Source organism: Dromaius novaehollandiae, chromosome 15 (assembly GCF_036370855.1).
Source record: "Dromaius novaehollandiae isolate bDroNov1 chromosome 15, bDroNov1.hap1, whole genome shotgun sequence".
Lineage (NCBI taxonomy): Eukaryota > Metazoa > Chordata > Aves > Casuariiformes > Dromaiidae > Dromaius > Dromaius novaehollandiae.
In genome coordinates this window covers 758,747-782,007 of record NC_088112.1, presented here as the reverse complement: position 1 = coordinate 782,007, position 23,261 = coordinate 758,747, and the positions used below count along the sequence as shown (strand labels likewise).

General features: G+C 57.6%; 1 protein-coding gene across 2 annotated transcripts; it reads left to right on the top strand.

Moving 5' to 3' along the window:
* On the top strand, nucleotides 1–22,163 carry SLC4A9 (solute carrier family 4 member 9). 2 transcript variants are annotated; one of them, XM_026105476.2, is made up of 22 exons: nucleotides 1–314; nucleotides 2,359–2,519; nucleotides 2,794–2,943; nucleotides 3,191–3,252; nucleotides 3,743–3,900; nucleotides 5,138–5,225; nucleotides 5,524–5,678; nucleotides 6,276–6,392; nucleotides 6,720–6,894; nucleotides 8,173–8,306; nucleotides 8,532–8,803; nucleotides 10,966–11,021; nucleotides 11,260–11,448; nucleotides 11,766–11,879; nucleotides 13,409–13,570; nucleotides 15,863–16,041; nucleotides 16,616–16,688; nucleotides 17,937–18,005; nucleotides 19,091–19,264; nucleotides 19,859–20,002; nucleotides 20,442–20,517; nucleotides 21,286–22,163. In XM_026105476.2, exons 1-21 carry the CDS (start codon nucleotides 37–39, stop codon nucleotides 20,490–20,492), a joined length of 2,961 nt encoding a protein of 986 aa, XP_025961261.1. In that variant the 5' UTR covers nucleotides 1–36; the 3' UTR covers nucleotides 20,493–20,517; nucleotides 21,286–22,163. The 2 variants fall into 2 exon arrangements, with proteins under 2 accessions (XP_025961261.1, XP_064376789.1); XM_064520719.1 differs by having other exon boundaries at nucleotides 21,040–22,163.
* Nucleotides 22,164–23,261: the final 1,098 nt, after the last annotated feature.

Sequence of the window (23,261 nt, the reverse complement as noted above, 5' to 3'; positions counted from 1 at the left end):
GTGCACATGGGCCCCAGGTAGCGGGTGCTGGCCGCGATGAGACCTGAAGCGCCCGGGCAGGTTGACGCAGCTCTCCGGGTGACAGACACCCGCTTGCAGCCTGGGCCGGAGGGGTCCGCAAGCAGCAGCTCTGGGGTCCTTTGCCAGGCACTTGGCTGCAGTATCTTCACCTCGAGCGTCTCCTCAGCAGCTGAGCGAGTCAGTGCCATCCTGCGGCAGGAGGAGGCGGGCGACAGAAGATGCCCGCTGCTCTTCGTCCAGCTCAACGAGCTGCTCAGCAGCCCAGCGGGCCTGGAGTGGAGAGAGACAGCCAGGTGGGTACCTCCCCACAAGGGTCAGCTCAGCTGGTGATGCACTGGGAACCTAAGCTTAAATAGCCCTTAAAATCCCATGTCCAGCCTCTGGTGGAGTCCACGTCAGGAGCTCAAGAAAGCCTGGGTGCTTTCAGCAGCGCCACGCTGTCCGGTCAGAGCACTGCTGTGGGAGGGTTTTCCCTGCCCTGCAATGCAATGATTACTCAGCAGCAGCTTCAGCTCAAAATCAGGGGTGCTCAGTTTGCTCTAACTCCTCCACTATCCAGACTGTATCTTCCAGGAAATTCTTCTTCCCAATTTCAAATGACTCATTTCATGTGAAAGCTTCTGCCACCCCCAAGAGTGTGGTGTCAGGCAGGGCCGCAGGCAGTGACCTGGCGGTTTGCACAGAGCTGGGACACATATTGCCTTAGTTCTGCTTCTGCATTTTCTGTCTCTCCGAGGCTCCAGTGACCATGCTGTGGGCTGGGATGGGGACAGCACTTCCTTGGCTTCCCCATTCTGAGTACTTGCCTGACACAGCCCCCTGGCTGAAGCAGAATTGAAGGCATAGCAGCACAATCACTGTGGGGAAATAAGAGAAAAGGGGGTGGCATGGGAGAGCTGGGGGGAAAGATACACCCTGCAAAGAGTTAACATCAAGGGAAGAGTCTGGATGATGAGCATGAGCAGTCCAGCTGCACTGGGCAGCTCTTCCTCAGAAATGGATGCAACCTTCCCCAAATGAGCAGGCAAAAAAAGAGGGTTGCACTGCTCTCTGTGAAGAGGCTGAGACAGCCCAGGGGCAGGGAAAGGAGAGAGAGACAAATCTCAGCTCAGGAGCAGGTGTTAGGTGTCTGGTCATGACCAGGTGCACATACCCCGAAGCCTGCACTGCACAGCCCTGGGATGGACGATCTGGTTTCCTTTCTAAAGGATGCAAGAAAGGTCTGGAAAAAAGGCTTGGCCATAGGGCAGGCTCTCCCAGGCAAAAGCTGAGACACAGGGAGAAAGGAGTAGGATTTGGAAATGGCTCAGATGTATGAAAGTAACAGGAGTTAGAAATAACCCGGGGTGAGAACCAGGAGAAGATGGGATCGATGGTGTCAGGGAGGAGGCAAAGGTGGAGAGCGGCAGCTTGGGGTGGGCCTGGCTGGGAGTCACAGGACATGGCAGGGCAGTGACAGCACTGGCGAGGACTGGCTTGGTGCTGCCATGGGGAAGAAGCATGGCCGGGAGGTCCCACCATGCTGTGCCAGCCAGTGGAGCGAGAAGCGCAGCTAGGCAGGGATGCACAGGAGGGAGAAAGGGACATGTGCCGAGGGGCTCTCAGCACAGCGATGGGCCTGCCCTGGTACCTGGAGGGTGAAACTGGGACCAGCGGCCCCAGAGCCTCAAAGCCCTGGGCTACGACGGCTCTCCCCAGCGCTCAGCCCTCTTCTCCCTGCCATGGCTCCCAGGCTCTGTACTGTGGCCCCGGCAATTCAGCATACTCCCCTCTGACCTATCCAGAGGAATGGCCTGGCATTGCCTGCCTTGGGAAACCCGTTCTGCTGGGGCACACTCTCGCCCCACAGCGCAGGCAGCCAGCTCAGAGCAGCCAGCCCACCCACGGACACAAAGGAAAGCTCTGTGTGCGCTGGCCTTTGAATACTTGGCACAACTTGACCATGGCAAATAGCTCCAGACGCTTCCCTTTTGACTCCAGTGAGCGCTGCTAACTGCAGGGACTCATGAAATCCTGCTAACGAAGAGATCAAAGCAATGCGCAGGGCTGACAGGAAGCTCTCGGCTAGTGCAGGAACATGCCTGCTCGGGCTGCCCGGCCACTCCGGGGATGTGAGCCCATGCTGCTGCCTGGCCCAGCACCCAAGGGCCCTCTGTGCCCCATGGTGCTGCCAGTTATGTGTCCCACCACCACTCCCTGACCCCCCAAATCCCCTCCTGGCTAGTGGAACCTAGTGCCAAGCTCCAGAATGGGCCTGATCTTTGGCTCTTGCTGCCCAGCAGGAGATTCAGGAGCAGCTTGTTTCATGCTGCTGACCCAGTGCATCTTCCCTGGTAGGTGGATAAAGTTCGAGGAGAAGGTGGAGGATGGAGGGGACCGCTGGAGCGCACCCCACGTCACGGCCCTCCCCCTACACAGCCTCTTTGAGCTGAGGATGTGCCTACAGAAGGGGACAGTCCTCCTGGATCTGGATGCCCACAGTTTCAAGGAAATAATCGGTACGTGAAAAAGGCAAAGGTCACCTCATGAGATGGGCTGTTCCTGGGAGTGGGGCCAGGTTACCAGGAAATCCCTAAATAAAAGCACTGGCACTTGATAGCCAGCTACCTGGGGTGACTCTCTCCTAGCCCAGGAAAATGGGTTTTCCCTGGCTGAGCCCCATGCAAAGCTGCAGGCCAGGGGCCAGCCCTCATGGGCTTGCAGCTGGGTGCCAGCCCCTGGCAGGACAGCGGGGCCTGGAGGGACTCAGCTCCATCCCCTTCCACATGGCAGACAAGGCACTTTCCGGGCAGCCCGAGGAGCGAGCTCTGCGGCCTGAGCTGAAGGATCGCCTGGCAGCCCTGCTGCTCGGCCAGCCCCGGCACCATGCCACCAGATCTCCGCTGCGGACGCTTGCTGAGCTCGGCCTCTCCCCCTGCAGAGGTAGGCACAGTACTCGGCTGCGCTCCCATCCTGGCTGTGGGGTCTCGCATGGGACTTCACTGAGATGGGGCCAGGTGTGGGGAGAGCTAAGCTGAGCATGAGGCTTCCCCTGGAATGCGCAGCCCTGACCGCTGGTCAGGACCCTGCTGTCTCACCAGTTACGCCTCTGCTCCCCATACTCAGAGCAATATCAGTGCTGCCTGTTTGCTCACACCTGTATTTTGCTCTTTGGCCCTTTTCTTTGCAGAGAAGGCCAAAAACCGGTCTGAGCCCAGAGCCCAGCTCTCAGAAACGCCTCTCAAGGAGCAGGTAAGGGAAGATGGAGCTAGGCAGGAAGATCAGGTTATCAGTGGAGGGAAAAGATTTTTCCAAGCAATATGTCAAGTTCTTGGCCAAAACCCAAAACAAACTGAAAAATTCTGCCTACAAACAGCATTAGTATTATTGTGAAGTGATGCTGGGCCAGCTCTTGTGGAGTGGGATCTACTTCTGTCCCTACAGGACCAAGTCTCCCCTGATATGTCCTCTCTGTGAGGGAGGCAAGATTCCCCAGGGCCATGGGTCTCAACAGGAGACAGCCAGCTGGGGAGGCAAAGGGGGGCACGAGACAGCTGACAAGGTTAGAAGTTGGGAACAATGTGATGGCTTGGGCTCATTGTCAGTGGGTCCCAGGTCCTAGGGCAGCCATCCCATCCTGAGCCCCAGCTACTGAGCAGAGGGAGAGCAACTACACTGCAGCAGGGGATGATACGGTGGCAGGTGTCATCCCACACAGACCTTCCTTTTCATTTCATTTCAGCTGAAAAACAAATTCAAGAAGAAGCTCCCGCCAGGGGCTGAAGTAGCCAGTGTGCTCGTTGGTGAAGTTGACTTCCTGGAGAAGCCCTTTATCGCCTTCATTCGCCTCAAGGAGACGGTGGCCCTTGGTGCACTCACCGAAGTCGCTTTCCCTAGCAGGTAACCAGAGCGTGACCAGTGGCCCTGCAGCCCCCGCTCCCTGCCCTGCAGCCCCCTTTGCTGTCAGTCTTCCCTGCTCCCTCCTGCATTGTTCCACCTCTGAAAATGGGAGCACAGAATAGCCATTTAAACTTGGCAAAATGGGATGAGACTTTGCTTGTTCAAAGCAAATTTTAAGCCTCCCAAAGCCATGTCCAGAGCCTGCATGTAAGTCTCAGAGCCTCAGCTCACTGCCTCCCGTTCTGTTTTTCACAGCCCCTTAGAAGCATCCAGTCCGTCGCACCTGGGACAGGCTTGGAGCAGAGAGTCAGCAGTTGTTAGGCAGTCTGGAGAGATGCTTCCTGGCTTGTCCCTACCTGGGCTCAGCATTCACTCTCCTCTTTAGGAGGGTCTGGATGCAGTCCTCTCACTGCCCAGGAATGCCAATGCCTACCTCTGTTTGAGATCGGGAAGGGATGGAGATTTGTAGGGATCTCTGTCCCTCCTGCCTCTCTCCTGTCAAGCCTGGACTGGTGGGATGCTTTCCAAAGTATCCGGGTGTTTCTTATTTTAACTTGTGGCATTGTTGGTCTAGGGGAAAAGGAGCAGGGGAAGAAGGTTTTTTTTTCCGTGGATGAACACACATTGAGAAGGCAGGCAGAGCTCAGGAAGGACATTGCCACCTCCTGGTCACTTGGGGCAGAGAATGACACCACACATCAGGCTGGGGCACGCTTTTTAAAGCTGCCTTCAGCCCTGCTCCTGCTGTGGCAGCAGTTTCCCTAGCCTGTCTCTGGGTGTTTGATCTGGGTATGATGACTATAGCCACTTCACAGCCCTTGGGTACCATGACTGTAGCCATTTTTCCAGTTTTGCAAAGGAGTGGAGGGCTTGGTTTGGATGGGTTCTCCCTCTGTAGACCTTCTAGGACTGGTCTCCTGCTTATGTCATTGTCTACAACCTCTGTTTTCTCTCTGACATTTTCACCTCCTTTCTCTCCCCTCTTCCTCAACTCTTATGGGCTTTATTTTGCAGCCCCCTCTCCCAATGTGGGATTTTAGTCCTATTTCCTCAAGAGTTCTGAGTCCTCCTTCCAAACTCCTCTCATGGCCGCTTAGTCCTACCAAACCTTGCTTCTCCTGGAAGAGCCTGGGTCTCCAGGACACCTGCAGAATGGTGCCCTGCCCGCAGGAGAAGCATCCCCAGGAGAGAAGTCTACTCAGACAGGGACCTTCATGGGTTATTTTCTTCTCTGTAGGTTTATTTTCATCCTGCTGGGCCCACGAGCCAAAGCAAAAGCCTACCATGAGGTTGGAAGGGCCATGGCCACACTGCTAACAGATGAGGTGAGCCCGGGTACAGTGGATGTCCTGGGCACCCACAGGTAGGACAGGGCTGGGATGAGGCCGTGCCAAGCACCCTAAGGCTCCTCAGCAGGCTGAAACAAGGAGGGCAGGGGAAAGGGTGATCTGGCTGCCTCCCTTTGCCAGGATAAAAAACAAAGATTTTTGGATTGGTCTATGGGATTTAGGAGCAGCTGTTGAATTGAACTGGATGGGTGCCTCTCTCAGCGATGTCTGCCCATTGGGAGCAAGGCTCTGAGTAGCTGAACTCAGGTGGCTAATCCACCACATCTCCTTGCAGCTCTTCCAAAGGATTGCCCAGCAGTCTGAGCACCGAGAAGACCTCATTGCAGGGATTGATGAATTCCTGGATGAGCTGACTGTGCTGCCTCCCGGGAAATGGGACCCCAGTGCCCGAATCCCTCCGCCAAACTGCCTGCCCTCTCCACACAAAAGGTATCCTGGGGGTAGGACTCCCAGCAACCTTCACCAGCCCCTCTGGGGAGCAGTGGAGGTCCCACTCAGCAAGCTCTGCTGAGGGTCTGTGACACTGGAGTCATGGGCTCTGTGAGGAAAAAGCCACTCAGCATCCAACCTTTGCCAGTGAAATTCTCCCAGCCAAGCCCCTCTGCAGCTCCAGCTGATGCTGACTGCAGCCACTGCCCTCGGTACTGTTAGCCTTGCTGTCCCATGAGGCCCTCACCAGTGAGGGAACGGGAATGGCTAGACCGCTCCATGTGTGCAGGAGCCACCACAAACACTGGGTTTCAGCAAGTAGGTATGAATCTCATCCTCCATGCAGCACATCTCCTGCTCTGCCCAGCTCTCCTCCTAGGGTTTATTGAAGGGCTTGCCTGCCAGCTGGCAGAGGGAAGTCCTCCTCCTCCTCCTCATTGCAAGGCAATCTGCAAGGTCTCGCCAACTCCAGTTGCATCTCTGGCCACTCTCCATCCTCCCTGTCCCCTTGCAGAGTGCATCCCCAGGATGCAGCCAGGCCCCCAACAGCTCTGCTCTGAAAGCTGCCTGTTCAGGTTCCTCTCGGCTCTGTCTCAGGATTGCCATGCACCTGCGGGAGTGGAAATCTATCTGCAACAGGAACACAGCAGCTGCTGAGGACAGACCTGGCCCAGGGCACCCACATTTCAGTGAAGAGCTGGAGAGGACAGGAAGGTCAGTGCACTGGGGACTTGATGCTGATGGGAGACACAGCAGCTCCAGGCTGGCAGGCTGCTCCTTGCAACAGAGCAGAGCGGGTGAATGCCTTGGGCCGCCTTTTCAGTCCTGGTTTAGTATGGGAAGATCGCTGGCTTTCCCTGGCACATTGTCCAGGGCCACCAAATCCAAACTGCAGCCCCGGGCATGGGGAAGGACTGGCCTTATCCCTCTGCAGCTCTCTTCGACTGGGTTTGGCGTATGTCTAATGTGGGTCTGGCTGACTGGAGCAACTGGTCTGAGACGTTAATCCTGTGACTTTTCTGGTTGCCGTGCTGGCTGCAGGCTCTTTGGAGGCCTGGTCAGAGACATCCAGAGGAAGGCACCTTGGTACTGGAGTGATTTTTCTGATGCCCTGCACATCCAGTGCCTCTCGGCGGTCCTGTACATCTACCTGGCAACGGTCACCAATGCTATCACCTTCGGGGGCATGCTTGGGGATGCGACTGCTAACATGCAGGTTAGTGTGTGGCAGGATGCCGTGCTAGGCGAGAGCCTTCCTGCAGGGTGAGCATGCGGGACTTGCCAGTGCCAGGGTGCCAGGCAGGGAGCCTCCTGCGTGGTAGTGTTGCCTAGGGGAAACACCCCACGCATTTCACCTGCTTGCACACCACTTTGCCCAGACTGGATGAAGGTCTTATTTGACCTCACCTCTAATTTGTGCCCACGGAGCGATGGCCTGGCTCTGTGCGTCCTGAGCATTGCCTAAACCCTACATTCTTCCCTGACTTCTCCAGACCTGAGCACTGAGCTGGGATGCTGCATGCCAGAGCTTCTCCCCACCCTGTTCCCTGGGGCAGCTATTCCTGGGGGAGGCAGCGAGGAGTCAGGGCACACCATGGCCCAGCCCTGCCTCCTGCTTGCCATCCAGCCCTACAGTGACAGCAGGGATGCTTACCTGCCTGCTGGAGTGTCGGGAGACCATGAAGGAGGGAGGCTCAGGGGAGGCTCCCCAGCTGTGGGCTCACGGGAGCCACAGCCCCTGGGACAGCTCCACATCTCTGACAAGTCTCCAGTGGGTGGGACAAGGCTGTGAGCTCCAACCCACTGTCAGGCTGTCTCTGATGTCCCTGCCCAGAGCTCAGATGTGGCAGGAGGGCCTTGCAGGGCAGTGGTTGACCATAAGACATACTACTTTATGACATGGGGAAATCACTCCAATCTGGCTGCTGGCACAGTAACCAGCAGGTTGAGCGGTTAGAGCCTGAGCTGAGCAAGGCTCAGTGCAGCCAACCCTAGGGCTAAACACCAACAGGAGGCCCCACTTTCTCAGAGACCATTCAAATTCCTCCCTCCCTCATTCATGAGGGTGTCAGCAAGATGCAGTGACATCACTGGTAGGCAGGATGATATTATCTGTAGTGAGGGCGATATCACCTGTAGCCATGCTAGAGCTGTAAGTCTCTAACCACTTGAGCAGCCATTTGACCTCAGTACTGTGAGGCTCCATCTCTGCGGGTTTGGAGCAGAGTGTGGGCCCGTGGGTGCTCCCTGAACTGAGATCCCTCTGAGCCAGCAGCACCAGGCCTGCGTACCCTGCATCCCTTTCCCTCCCAAGACCTGCCTCCTGGCCTGTGGGGCTGCAGCCTCCTGCTACTTATGTTGCTGGTGGCCTTTGTCAGGCTGACAGTGTAGGGACATGCAGGGAGCTGCCTGTGGCCTATCTCCCCGGTGGGCCTGGGACTCTCGGCACCCACTGCGTGCCTGGAGCCTGGCACCACTTCCCTCTATATTTCAGGGTGTGCTGGAGAGCTTTCTGGGCACTGCCTTTGCTGGATCCATCTTTTGCCTCTTTGCCGGCCAGCCTCTGACCATCCTGAGCAGCACTGGCCCTGTGCTGGTCTTTGAGCGCCTCCTCTTCTCCTTCAGTGAGTAAGTAGCATGCCGGTGGGATGGCTACACAGGGGCGATAGCTGCCTCGTGCTGCCGAAGTCTGGTGCCCAGCCCAGAGGCTAATGAACCCCAGCCTGCTGCTAGACTGCCAAAAGTTTAATCCCTGATCCTGGCCATGGCTGGGGCATAGCCTCTGGGTGAGCAGGGCTAATGTCCTGTGGGGTGTGTGTTGTACTAAGAGTTTGGTCCAACTTTTCCCACCAGGGATTACAGCCTGGACTACCTGGAGTTTCGTCTCTGGATTGGGCTCTGGGTGGCCTTTTTTGGCTTGGTCTTGGTCGCCACCGAAGCGAGCTACCTGGTGCAGTATTTCACCCGCTTCACCGAGGAAGGCTTCTGTGCCCTCATCAGCCTGATATTCATCTATGACTCCATGAAGAAGATGGTGAGCCTGGCAGACACCTACCCCATCAACTGGCAGTACAGGACTGAGGACGTCACCTTGTACAACTGCATCTGTAACTTGTCCAGCCCAGGTGAGCCCTGCCCCCTGCTGGCAGCTCCCGGCCTGTGTGCTGAGTACATCAGTCACAGTAGGGGCCCCTGGGACATGGTGCGTGGGGAAGCCATGGAATTAGCATCATGCCTGGGGGATGAGTGCCCTGGAACCAGCTAAGGTCTGGACAGCAGCTCAGGACCTCTGGGCTGCCACCGTTGCCTGTTTGCTGGGACCCTGCAGCCTGTAACAAGATGAGAGCCACCCGCCTCAGCCCAGGTCCCCAACCCCCCAGTCCTGGCAACCCTGGATCTCTCTGCTGCGGTCTGGCAAGCCAGTGCCACTGGCCTCTTTGCCAGCCTCAGCCTTGCTGAAGCCAGCTCAGTCTTGCAGGATGGCCATGTTCCTGTAGCTGGGCTTTGTGTGCGAGCAGTGGGTTGGAGACTAAGCTTTCACCCTGCTGGGCAGCGGCAGCCTTGCTGTGCCATGGCCTTCCTTGGCACAGGGTTGTAGGGAGGTGGTGGAGCTGGGCCAGCCATGGCAGGTGCCCTCATCTCTTGGGCACCACGTGGGGTGGCTCTGGCTTGTCCAGGCCTTGCCTGGCTGGGGCTGAATGGATACGTAACCCCAAGGAGGGTTGTGGTCTCCTGCATGGGATGAGGGAACTGACTGGGTGGTGGACAATTCTCATGGCCGGAGGAGCAAGGCGTTGGTGGGAGGCTGCTCAACCCATGTCTTCGCCTGCCCGGCCACTCCAGCACCCATGCTGGCTGTTCCCCTTTGCCAGGTCACATACAGGCACACACTTCTCCCATGTCCTTGGGCATCCCTGGCACTTACTGGATGTAGGCAAAGACAAAAGCATGGCCAGATGCTTGGAAACATCACTCTGTCCTGCCTATGCAGCAGGTCTGGGCCAGCCCTTCCCCAGTGGGACTCCAGAATTGCCTTCCTGCCACCAGCGATGGCCCTGCTCATGCTACACACATGCCAGGGACTCTCACTAAGCACCTTCACACTCCAGGGCCCTGGGGTCCAGTTGGCTGGCATCAGGGCGGAGGTAGCATTCATCGACTCCTTCAGTGCACCCCTTGGTTGCCCTGGGCTCAAGCCCCCCCTGCCGAGCTCAGCTCTCATTTCATGGTGGAGGCCCTGGCCTGTCCCCATCATCCCCAAACTGTCCTTTATCCTCAGCCAGCAGCTCCACATTGGGCTTCTCCAAGGCACTGTGCTCCATGTGGGATGTACATCTGCCATCCAGCTCCTAGCACCTTCCTCTGTGCCATCCCACTGCTCAGGTCTGGTGGATCTGCTACATCCACAGCCCATGCAGACTAGTGGGGATGGAGAAACCCACTGCCAGCTTGTGGCTGTGCTACCTGATGGCTCAGCGGTGCTGGGAGCAGGGAACACCTTGGTGCAACTCTTGCAGTAGTGGGGGGCCTTGGATCACTGGAGGCTGGGGACTCTGGCAAGCCCTGCGGCATCTGGGCAGGCTTTCTCTGCAGTTTACAACCTGGTTTAGAAATCAGAGGGTGTTTCACTGGTGCGGGAGGAGACATGTCCCCACTGCTACAGGGATCCCACAGATGGGACTAGCACCATACACCAAAAGCATCACTGCTGGGCAGAGTTCAGGGCCACCCTCACCTCCAAGTGGGCTGGCTGCTTCAGCCAAGCTTTTCCCAAACCCTTCCAGCCCAGGCAGACATTTGGGCTGGAAAACATGACCCTGAAGTGTTAAAGTTTGGCAGACTTCAGAGCAGCTGGAAATAGGCTCTGAGAAGAGTATGAGATGGACATTTTTTACATGGCAGTGAGGAGACAACACCAAAGAGCAGGAATGGAGGTCAGGAAGCCCTGCAGGGTCTGTGAGGGCCTGGGAAAGGGAGGCATCCTGGGAAACCTTGAACTGGGCCCTCTGATTCACCCTGGGTGTCAGCCCCAGCCTGGCACCATCCAGGCTAGCACATCTCACTGTGAGCTGGGCTGTCTCTGACTCTGCCCAGAGCCATTTCTTGGGTCTCAGATGTCCTGAGCAGTCCTGCTGAGGAGGCCCAAATACAGTTTGGACACTCTGGGATGAGCCCAGGGACTGGCCCTGACAGGGATGTGGTCCCAGCCAGCCCTGATGGCTTGGCTGTAGCCCAGCCGACACATCCTCAGCAATTCCTGGGACCCTGACTCCTGCTGTTCTTTCAGGCAATGTTTCAGCATGGAACAACACGCTGCTCCCTTCGCCCGTCACCCTGCAGGAGGTAAAGACTCTTTTCCTCTACTTATGGGGTAAGCAGTGTGGGCCATAGCCAGCAAGGATGGAGGCAGCTTCAGGTGCAGGGTGCTCCGTGCTGGCCCTAGAGGTGCTCGGACCATCATGTCCCTGGGGGCCCAGCCAGCCCTGCCTGCCACCCGCAGCCTCCTCCAGCACCTGGGGTCCAGCTTTGGTCCCCCTTGGCCTCCCTGACCCCATCTCCCCTGGGTGTCCTGTCCCTACAGCACCCAGAGGCTGTCATCCTAGCCAGGCTGAGCAAGACCCAGTGTTTGGACCAAGGAGGCCACCTCCTGGGAGCCAGCTGCCACTACGTGCCTGATGTCACTCTCATGTCCTTCCTCCTGTTTGGGGGCACCTTCCTGTGTTCCACAATGATCAAGCGCTTCAAGACCAGCCGCTACTTCCCCACGATGGTGAGTGTTCCTGCCCCATCTCGGCCTCTGTCACTGCTGGGGAAGCAGGGTGAAGTGGCTCCCCCAGCTCTGCACCCTGAGGGCTGAGATCCAGACACAAGCTCTGGAGGGCAGAGGTGTTGCTCTGGGACAAAATCTGGGCATCCTGTGCAGCCCAGCATCCTGGGAACCTCAGTTGCTTCTTTCCACCTTGACCTGGCCATTCATGGGAGCTGGGAGTGCTTCTGTGGTGTGTGCACAACCCCTCTCCCAGCCTCAGGCTTCCTGGGAAAAGCATCCTGGCCAACCACAGGCTAAACTTACCTGCTTTTCTTCAGCTTAGGAAGATGGTGAGCGACTTCTCCATCATTCTGGCCATCCTCATCTTCTGCACCATTGATGCGGTCCTTGGCCTGGAGACCCCCAAGCTCCTTGTCCCCAGTGAGCTGAAGGTGACGGGCTGGGTGGGGAGCTGCAGACTCCCAAGGGGTCTGGGGCAGGGGGAAGTGCATGCAAAGCACTTTCAGAAACATGTACCCAGGGTAGGGAAAGCACGGTCTTGGGTGTGCTCTTGTGGACACACGCTTGTCTGGGCAGTCTTGAGCGGAGCTTCTCTCTTGTCAGATGAGCCCCACTGTGGCAGTGGCTCAGGCAGCCTGGGCTTGAAGCCTGCAGGGCTAGAGGCTACTCCAGACACAGGGGCAAGGCCTCTGAGTGCCGCCCATAGGAGGGAGGAGATGCAGAAGAGAGGCCTTTGCCCCAACTCGCCTGCCACTGGGCCAGCCCAGGCAGGTCCCATGCAGGCTGTGGGAGCAGAGTGGCAAGGGCTCACCCATGCCGGCGGGAGGCCACCACCTCACCTCCCCAGCTTGCAAACTGGTTCTGGCATCATCTAACCCATCGTGGAGACCTTAGAGGAGATGGCAGGCTGTCCTGGAGAGCTGGTGTCTCCCCTCAGTGGGAAGTGAGTCCTCTTGGCCCAGCTGGCTCTGGGTGCAATGCAGTGAGGACTGGCCCGCGTCACAAGCACCATAATGTGCCAGCCGTGCTCTGGCCAGCTGGGCAGCCTGGTAATGCCCAGGACCAATGAGGACTTCCTGTGCTGGTGTCTCCAAGAGTTCATCTCCTTGTCTCTCCCTTGTGAACATCCTGGCTGGGTGCAGCACACTCAGCCCATCACCCTGAACCTCACTGCACTGTCAGGCCGATGTGCCCCAGCTGAGCATCGCAGCCTTTGCCTGAAAACAGGTCTGTGTCCTTGGAGGAGGCTGCTCCATGTTGCTCCTGACAACCTTCCTCCATCGACACAGTCCCAGGTGGAAGTGCAGGGCAGGCTTATAGCCCTTCAACCCGATAAAAATGCAGGCCCCATCACTGCAAATGAGAAGGGTTCAAGCCCCGGCCAATTCTGTGGTCTATAAGTAGCCTGGCCTGGTCCTGAACTAGCCACCTGCATCATTGCTAGGGCAATGCCACAGCTCACACTGGAGCCTGAGGCACAAGCCCAAGTCTGGGCTTGGACTCCCCATCCTGGGACTGGATGGGGAGAGGGTTTGGCAACTCAAGCTCCTTCCCACGAGCTGGGCTGTTGTCTGCATGTGCTGTCACCTCCTCCAGGCTCTGGGCACCCACAGCTCACCATCATCCATGTGCATTGCCTCCTCCTCCAGCTTCGGTGCAGGTGCTGCCCCTGCAGCTCATCCAGCCATGTAAGAGCCCCAGGAGGGCACATGCCACTCTAGAAGTGCCTGGCTGTTGGCCAGGAGCCCAGACGGTGCCAAGGAACAGCCCCCTTCTCTGGCAGGAACTGGGACATCCATGCAGGGTGGCTAGGCTTGTCATGCTTCCTGGGAAGGAGCACCTATGGGCACCCACATTGCTCCAGCCTGAGCACCCAGCTAGGGCTGGGCCCTTTGCCTTTCTGTGGTGGAGGCCCTGTAGGAGCCTGGTGGCCAGTGTGACCCTTTTCTCCCTGCCACAGCCCACAAACCCTGCACGGGGCTGGATCATCTCCCCCTTTGGAGCCAACCCCTGGTGGGTTTGTTTGCTGTCTGTGGTGCCTGCCGTCCTTGTCACCATCCTCATCTTCATGGACCAGCAGATCACGGCCGTCATCCTCAACCGCAGGGAGTACAAGCTGCAGGTGAGTGGGGGCCAGAGGCAGGGCAGGGGCAGGCCAGGGTGGCTGTGTTTCCCCAGGCTCACATCCCCCAGTTCCAGAGCACAGCTCCTGCCAGTGCCAAACAGTGGGACAGCCCCCCCCGAGGCTGTACCCTGTGTGTAGTCTTGGACTCATGGGCTGGGCTGGGTGCCAAGAGGAGAGGTACACCCCAAACCAGCCGCTGAGTCAGCCAGATCCAACCCCTGGGCAATGCTGCCTGTCCAAAAGCTGCCAGGGGAGATATTTCCGATGGGTGCTGCATCCAGCTGGTTTGTCACACACTTCCTGTGCCCGAGGCCAGGGCAGCGCCTCTGCCCAGCTGACCTGGGTGCTCAGCATCGGCCACCTGGAAGACAGCTCCCGGAGGCAGCCAGCCTGGGGCCAGTACAGTGCGGAGGTGCATCCTTCAGGGAGTTGCCAGAGACCTTCCTTATGCTTAGGGCTAAGGACTGAGGCTTTTCCAGCCATGGGGCCAAGTGCTCCTGGAGACAGGAGCGCCGGGCTGGGAACACATTGCACCCAGGCTGACAGGGCCAGGATCTTGCTTTGCTGGTTCCCTTTGCTTCCAAACCCCTCTCTTCCCTAGTGGGATGGACTAGACATACACGTCTTTTTATTCTCTGGTGGTTGCAGCCTGCTGGGTAGCCTGCCTACCCTCTTGTGCAGGCTGGGTACGCACAGCTGAGGCACTGGAAGCATGGTCAAGGGGCCAGGATGTGAGCCCAGGCTGGGAACCAGAGCAACTCCCATCCACGGGGCTGGGGGCAGGGGGTGAAGGAACCCCTTGTGCTTTCCCAAACACATGCCCAGGGCCTCCTCCTTGCAGCCTGGAGTGTCAGAGAGGTACAGCGCTTCTCCAACAACTGCCAAAGGGTACTGCAGCCATGGGATGACCTTCCTCCTTCCCCCTCAGTGCCACCATCACTCAGGGCTGATGCCCTGGAAGGGAACCCTTTCCACTTGAGACCCAGGCCAATGCCAGGGAGCTTGGCCATGAGTCCCACATCCTGCAGAAGGCCTGGGAGGCCTGGGCCAATTGGGGCCTTTCTGCTCTCCAGGGTGGCCTTCCGCAGGAAGGAGAAAGCTGAGGAGTCTGAGAAGAACTGCCCACCTCTGTCCTGCACCAGACAGGCCATCCCTCCCAGAGCCTCTGTTGTCTCCAGGGAGGAGGTGCTGTCTTGTCTTGGAGGTGGCATGGGCCTTGTTTTGTCACCCGAACGGGATGCAATCCTTCTGACAGGTCTGCATGGTGCCAGACTACCCCAGGAAAACTCTCGACATGTTCTCCAGCATCTCCAGGCATCCTCCAGCATCTCCACTGCTGGCCCCAAGGAGGGGATGAGCAATGGGACCTCTGGGGTGGCAGGGGAGCCTGAGCTCTCCCAGGCACCCATTCTGATGCTGTGCTGGTGGGGAGGAAAAGCAGAAGGGCCCCATGAAACGTAGCGAGCTAACCTAGAAGGCCAGACCGCCCTCAGAGCAGGCAGTGGGGGATGTTGGCCTGAGACAGGCAAGCTCCAAACTTGGGGAGGAGTTGAGGGAGCTGGGAAAGCATCAACTCTGAACACAGGGCCCTGGTGCTGGACAGTGTCAGGAAGTCAGTGTGGAGCCCGCTGCGGGAACCATTGGGGTGCCCACTTCTTGACTTCTGAGTGCAGCCCCTCTCGCTGCAGCTCCAGAGGGATATCCTGGAGTTAGGGAAGAGCAATTGAAATCATTAGGTGTATGACCCCTACCAACCACAGCCAGTATGTTGCACAGACCCACTGGTTATGGGACAAGGATGGCTCTTGGGGCCAGGTGCAGCAGACAGCTTCATGGCTGGTCACCCCAGGAGTGCAGATATTGGACAATAACTTTTGGCATTCAAAGCTCCATCTGAAGGTTTATGAGATTTATAAATGCTTTCAGAGTTATGTGGGTGCCTGGCAGGGCTTCCCCAACTGTGTCTGTCCCAGGATATATGGCTTGTCCTGGCAGCATGAGCTCCTGGGACACAGACGTAGCTCCACTGAGGCAATGGATAATGCTCATGCCAGAATCAAGGGGCTTTCCCTGATAGCTACCCCCTCACTGGCCTTGCCAGCAATTCATCCCAGCTTCCTCACCATGACATGAGAGCCAGGACTGCTGGCTGTCAGGGACCCCCGTTTGCATGTGACATCCTCCGGGATGGCATCCTGCTCCCAGCACCCTGTGAAGGCCCCTTCAGTGGCAAGCCAATGCCCTGGTCCATGGCTCGCCCCCCAAGTCCTGATGTCTCTCTTGTTGCAGAAAGGGGCAGGCTTTCACCTGGACCTCTTCTGTGTCTCCCTCCTCATGATTGTCACCTCTGTGATGGGCCTTCCTTGGTATGTGTCTGCCACGGTCATCTCACTGGCGCACATGGAGAGTCTCAAGAAGGAGAGTACAACGTCAGCTCCAGGCGAGCAGCCCAAGTTCCTGGGCATCAGGTATTACCCAGAGCTTTGGCCATGCAGTGAGGTCCTCCTTGGTCTGGGTGGGAGCCTACTCACTTCAGGCTGCTGCCTGAGACCTCTCTTGCCAGGGGCTCTGTGAGGAGCTGGAGGATGGGCACATGCTCACCCTCATAAGCAGACCTGGTCCAGCAGACAGCAGGTCCTTAGCCCTGGGTTTGGGGCTGCTCATTTGTTCTCCTTTGGGAAAGCTGCACAATTCCCATAGGAAAACATTCCTTTCCACTGGTCAGCGTGGTGTCCTGGAGCTGTGGCAGCTCCTGGCCACCTTCAGCCAGCCTGGAGAGGCTCAGCAGCGGGATAAAGGCCTTGCAAAGGGCTGGGTTGATGTTGCCTGTGGTTCCCACACACCATCACCCCCAAAGCAGAAAAGAGGCCTCAGCAGGGCCTTGGAGAGGAAGCTCAGGCACTGCTGTGGCTTGGCCACCACAAGGGCAGGCAGGGGCTGCTGGGCACACCAGAGACCCAAGGTGCCCTCTGAAAGGCTGTCAGGGACCTGGAGCATCCTGCACTCTGCAGACACCTGTGACCCATGCACTGTTGCCCACAGGGAGCAGAGGCTGACCGGCTTGGTGGTCTTCATCCTGACAGGAGTGTCCGTGTTTATGGCACCCATTCTCAAGGTACAGAAACTTTTTTTGTGTTTTTGGCCTTAAAATGTTATTGTACCTTTTCCAAAAAAAAAGGTGGGGAGGGCAGGGGGAGGGAGAGGCCTTACCCTGCAAGGCTGGGGCCCCCAGGGCTGACATTTCGTAATTTGGACATCCCTCCAGCTGCAACCTTCACCCATTCAATTCATCTGTCATTGGAAAACACCGGCTGGTAAATAGGGAGCCTCCCGCTGCATGGGAAGGCGACTCAGCAAAGGCCAAAAGGTACAGCCTGAATGCAGCAGGGATGGCCTGTGCACCTGATGTGCTGCTGACGTGGGTGTCGGGGCTGTGTCACCTCTCTCCACCAGGCTTGCTGGGCCCTCCAGCCCCAGGGCCACAGCCAGCAGGAGCACCTCTGTGCAAGCCCTGTGTCCCTGGGCACGGCTGGGATCAGTCTCTGCGTTGTTACTCCGTTTCCCACCTCCTGCTCCCCTGTGTGTGCTGATCTGTCTCCCCTGTGGTCATCGGGGACCACCACATTATCATGTCCCCAGCCAGAGGTGCTGGTTAATGTTTCCTCTCAAACTGATGCCTTCATCACACCAGAGAAGCTGACCCAAGTCCCGTGCCCTCCCTGAATCCCTGGTAGGTTTCAGGCATGGTGAGTCCATGGGGAGCAGCACAGTGACCCTCAAGATCCATCCTCACCTGACCAGGCTTCGTAGAAAAATATATCATGTTGAGCAACACAGATGGTGGAAACCTGGTCACACGTTAGGAAATGTGGTTGCAATAGAGGAGATAAAAATAAAAGCTGTGAGCAGGTATAGCAGGACTCTGCTCTGCTCCAGGCTGGCCCAGAACACCTCTGCTGGCTCTTGGTGCCAAGGGATGATTCACAGTGTGCTGTGCCCTGGTGCTGCTTCGCAGGGCTGCCTGCTGCCGATGGTTCAGTGATGGCCCTCGTGTCACCCGTGCCAGGGGAAAGCCTGTCTTTACTATGCTGGGGACCCTGGTATTTATAAATCCTAAGCCATAAGACACATCTCCATATGGGCTGGTGCCTTGTCCTCCATTTCTGGCTTGCTCCCATCACGTGCTAGAAAGCGGGGCAAGTAACAGTGCAAAAAGCTGCGAAATGAAACAGCACCATTAGAAATGAAGTAAGGAAATGATGCAGCCACATCTGCAGACTGTTCTTGCAGGAGATGAAGCTCAGCGAGTGCAATCCCCACGGCAAACTGCACCCTGCTGACACGGCGCCTCAATGTTTTGCAGTATATCCCGATGCCAGTGCTGTACGGGGTCTTTCTGCACATGGGGGTGGCAGCTCTGAACAGCATCCAGGTGAGTGAGGGCTGTGTGGAGCATGCGGCTGGACTGTGGCAGGGCGACATTGGAGGGTGAAGGGGTTTTGCTCAATACCAGCTCTTGCCACATAGCATGGCACAAAGCTTGGACTTCAGATCTGCGGGATGTGCAGAGTGCCACTGCTATGCCCACCCACAGGCCCAGGACAGCAAGGGGCAGAGGGACATTTCTGGGCCAGGGGAAGGGAAATGGAGGTGTCCAGCTTGCTGGGGAGTATGAGTGAGTCCTAAACTGATCAGATGTATTGGGAAATGTGGAGGGACTCAGGGATTACCCAGACCTGGTCCCTGCAACCATAGGGGTGTCCTGCGCTGGGAGCTGCAGGCAGAGCTGGGAATCTTGCTGGTCCTTTGATCCTGGCATTGCTAATGATGTGCCAACTCTGCCCCTTTCCTGAGAAACCAATGGGGGAAAAAATCCCTGCTCCAGAAGTATATACTTCTTTTTTCTCTAAACAGTGAATTTTCCTTGCAATTACCCTACTCTGGATCATAGGCTGGGAAACCTCCCTTCCTCCCTCTGCTTGGGGAATTTGGGGGTTTCATACTTTTTGAGGGTAGAAGCAGTGTTTCCTACATGCAGAGAGGGTACCACCCCGCCCTCGATGAGGACATGCTTGCAGAGAGGCACTGTGAGCTCAGACTGGGAAATCAAGTGGTTATCATCTCTTGATTACAGTTTGGATCTAGCTTGAGATCTTTCAAACGTCTGCCCAGAGAGAGTTTCCTTGGCTCGGGGCAGTGTCTGCTCCATTGTGGGTCTGTGTAAGAGGACCCTGGTTTTACAGCACTGATCAGATAAATTCATCCCTCACAGATCTCAAGAACAGCAGTGCACAAAGTTGGCCCCATGAGGAGCCACCAGCTCAGCCTCCCTTGGTGGCATGGGGCCCATATGGCTCCCCCAGCACCATATAAGCTATCACCCATCTGGGGCCCAAGAGATGGGTGGCTGAAACAGGGAGGCAGGTGGCAGCTGCCTTGAAGATTGGAAGCATGTAAAATTCCCCAGCATCCCTCCCCCAGACCACATGTGACAAGTTTGCTCTCCTCTCGTGGCAGTTCACAGAACGAGTGCAGCTGCTCCTGATGCCGGCCAAGCACCAGCCAGACCTCATCTACCTCCGCCATGTGCCTCTGCGTCGAGTGCATCTCTTCACCTTCATCCAAATGCTGTGCCTGGCTGTGCTCTGGGTCCTCAAGTCCACTGTAGCTGCTATTATTTTCCCAGTGATGGTAAGAAATCCCTTTTAATTGGTCAGTGCTATCCACCCTGTCACCAGCTGGAGACAAAGCCACAGGCCACCCGTAATTAAGAGCCCTTCCCAGCCCTCTGCTGGGCCAGACAGTGCCCAAATGCACCTGAGACATCGCTGATCCCTCCCCTGCACATCTCCCATGTGCTTGTGTTCGCATTGCACAAAGCTCCCTGGGTGCAGGGAAGAGGGGCCCCAGCCAAGGCTGTGGGATGTCACCATGCACCCCAGGGTGCATGTCCTGGTGGGCTGTGTATGGGAGTGTTGAGACATCCCAAGAGCACTTGGGCTCCTTGCAGGATGGTGGGCCATGGCACTGTATTGCCACCAGCCTGGCTTTCCCAGGTCAGCACTGGCTGGACTGTCACCACTTTGGAGACACTGTGTGAGTGCGGTCCCTTCGGACCAGGCAGTGACAGATGAAACGTCACTTCTGGCTGCTCCCTGGCATGTGGCCGGGGGATGGTGGGGTGGCACAGCAGAGCCCTGCGCCCGTGCAGGCAGCGTCATGCTGCCTCTGCTCTGGCCCCAAGCACTGCATGATGCTGACATGCTGACTTTGCCCTGGTCTCAGCTGCTGGCCCTGGTGGGCATCCGTAAGGGGCTGGAGTGCATCTTCTCCCTGAACGACCTGAGTTGGCTGGACAGCATCATGCCAGAAACAGCCAGGAGGGAGACAGAGGGGAAACAGGAGAAGGAGGAGAGTGACAGTGAGGAGGTAGGTGGAATCCTGGGGGCTCCACTCTTTCGTAGCTATCCCCTCCCATCAGTGTGGGGTGCTGAGCCTGGCCTGGGCTTCCAGCCCAGAGCAGCAGGTTCTCCAGCCCAGAGACACAGGAGGAGCAAACGGCCTCAGCACAAGGCACTGAGCCTGGCTGAAATGGGTTGGCTCTGAGGCGAGGGGTGCTTGCATCTGGGAAGTGGCCGAGGGAGCAGGGCCTGCAGCAAAGCTGGCACACCTGGGCCATGGCCGGAGCATGCCCTGTGCCACGGTGATGCCCAGAGCTTAGCTGGGCATGAGCAGCTGGCTGGCACTGAGCTGCTCAGTCCAGCCACAGCTGGCAACATGGGCCAGCTCTGTGCAGACATGGCTTGCCAGACTGAGGACTGGGAGTGCTGCTGGACTCACTCTTTCCTGACCTTACTTCTCCCTCCAGTCTGATCTGATGCATCACCAAGGACCAGAAATCAACATCTCTGTGAATTAGGATCGCAGCCGGGATGCAGGGCAAGGTGAGGGGGACGGGAGAATGGGCACGGGTGCCAGCCCCACCAGTCCTGTTCAGCTCAGCAGAGATGTGGGGCCCGATGGCAGGCAGTTACTGCTGCTCAGCTAGCATTGCAGCAGGACCCAAACCTGCCAGGGAAGCCTCTCCCCTGGCCTTACACCCCTGTCCATCCATGTCAGTGTTTGCCCAAGGGGAGTCAGCACCCCATGGGTGCATCATGCCAACCTCAGGGCTTTGGCAGTGCACAGGCTGGGTTTAGGGGATCAGCATTTCCTAGCCCTGTCTGGCAAAGCCAGCGGGTGCCCCCAGGACCAGGAGTGCATCGCAGCAGTGTGCTCCTTGCAGCTCCTGACACAGGGAGGCTGAGGAAGGGAGACCCTGGCCTGCAGCAGGGCTGCTCCTGCCTCCCCAAACCCAGGGAATGGTGCTCAGATGGCTGGCCTAGCTCCACTGCACTGTCTGGTGCGAAGGATGAAGGTGATACAAGGGTGGCCTAGGTGCCAAAGAGCTTCCCTCCTTCCTGCAGGCACTTGCCTTTACCCTTCAGCTTGGTGGAGCTGGGCTGTGCAGGAGAGGGTGATGACATTGCCATGCTGTGTCCTCCATAACGATGCCATGCGGTAATTCCTGTGTGCTGCCAGCCACCTGGAGCAGCCGCACCCCTGAAAGTGGCTCCGTTCATTAGCCAGCCCACAGGCTCCACTTGGTTTGATCACCGCCTGGGAGCTCGCTGGGATCAGCCTTGACTTAATTGTCACAAATGGCCCTTCAGGTTCCCCGGTGCATCTGATGCAAGATACGCTGCCCCCTTCCAGACCCATGCAGATGTAAGGACCTCACAGCCTGCCCCAGCCTACAGTGCCTCCTCTCTGCTCCTGCCTGACCACCCCTGCCCTGAGAGCTAAAGCAGTCCTCAGGAAGCATCACTTGCCCACAACCTCAATTGCTGGCATCCCTACAGCCTGGCAGTCTCCAACACCGCAGTGGCTTGGGCTACCCAAAGGGGGTTATTTGGGATGAAGGGAGGAGCTGGGAGAGACGCTCAGGAGAATTTCCCCTGGGTAAGTACAGCCCTTAGCAGGATGGGCCGTCTGACAGCTCAGCACAGCCAATGCATCTCCCAGCGAGGTGGCCAAAGTCTGCCAGAGGACGGCACGCTGGAGCGAGGGGCTGAGGGCTGAGGGCTGAGGGCAAAGGACTGATGGGGCTGGTCCACAGTGCCTGCCAGTTCAAGCCACAGTGTGTTGCGGGGTCACTCCGTCTTCTGCTTCCAAATCAGCTCCTGCCTAGACCCAGGGTGCTGACCCAGGGCTACCGGTGAGACAGGCACACCCAGGCCACGCTCACCTATTGGCTGGTGCCTGGGGTGGGCCTGTGTCTCAGGCGCCTCCATGGGCTGGGAGCTGCAGCCCAGGCCAGCTGCCCACTGCTGGCACTGCTCAGGGACTCACCCGGGAAGAAGCAACCGGAGGAGGGCAGTGCCTGGTGCTTCTGGCACCGAAGTGGATCGCCCGCCTCCTGCGGAAGAGCCACTGTGTCCCTCAGCCAGGGCAGGGCTGGCGAGAGCCCTATGGCACCCTGGTGACATTACATTGCAAAACTCACTCTGATAATTAAAGATAATCTGTGTTTGTTTCAATAAATAGTGGTTTGCCCTCATGCCATTTGCTTGGCTCTTCCTTCAGGTGGGAAAACAATGTTTTCATCTCAGATCAGCTGAGATCTTGCCCCTAAATCCTGGCATGGCAAAACCTGGGCACAGCTAGGAGATGAGGAACCTCTCTTGCAGCAAGATGCAGCTCTTGGATCTGGTTCAGGCTGCGTGGTTGGTGCTGCACACTAGCCTGCATAAGCTGTCCATTCCCCACGAGTTGAGCCATCTTTCTAGCCCAGGGGACTTCTGTCGGACCCGAGGCTCATCTTGGGGCCAGATTCTGGCTGGGAGGGCTGCACCAATCCTTCACATGCAGGGCAAGGGCACGCAAAGACATGTGCTCTGCTGTGAGCCTGTCTTCCCTGCTGGGACTCCCCTCTCTGAGGCCAGCATGTTCTTGTTCCCCAGGTACATGCCCCATCCATGGCTGTCCCTCTGCAGATGTCCTCTGTGCTGCAGTAATGGCACACATAGGACCAGAGCGAGGCCAGGGTCTGCCAGGAGAGGGACAACATGAAACTGGCTCCTGTCTGTATCACTGGCTGGATGCCAGAGGCGTCTCTGCATCTGCTCCCAGGGCCGCTGTCATGGAGAGGACAGGGACGACATCTGAGAGGTTGGCAGGAGACAGGGACAGATACAGAGGTTGGTCCCTGGGGCATGCTTGCTGCAGGTAGCCAGGTGCATCCCTCCGCCAGCACATCTCTGAAAAAGTATTCAAATCAGTGATGGGACATTTTCCACCCAAACTGATTTTGTTGTTAAATTCCCACCTGGCCCTCGTGGCACAGAAGTTTCCACGGCGACTTCTGCAGGGATGCCAAGAGGCATGGGGCAAGCAGCCATCTCCAGCAGGCCGTGCTCTGCTCGTACCCTATCCTACCCACCAGTGGCAAGCCCCACGCCGTGCCTCCTATCGCCCGTACCACCTGCAGCGCGCAACACCGTGGCGTTGCAGCCTGCGCTAACCCTCTTCACATGTGCAGCCTGGGAAGCAGCCGGGGCCCCACGCGTGAGGGGAGGCCGCAGAGCTGGACTTTAGCACAGTGCTGAGACGCGCTGAGCCTGCCGCAGCCAAACAGGGCAAAGTTACT

Coding starts and splice junctions, on each gene's coding strand:
- SLC4A9 (XM_026105476.2), top strand. CDS start 37: ATGAGACCTGAAGCGCCCGGGCAGGTTGACGCAGCTCTCCGGGTGACA. Junction 16,689..17,936: donor TTATGGCACCCATTCTCAAG/GTACAGAAACTT, acceptor AATGTTTTGCAG/TATATCCCGATGCCAGTGCT. Junction 18,006..19,090: donor CAGCTCTGAACAGCATCCAG/GTGAGTGAGGGC, acceptor CTCTCGTGGCAG/TTCACAGAACGAGTGCAGCT.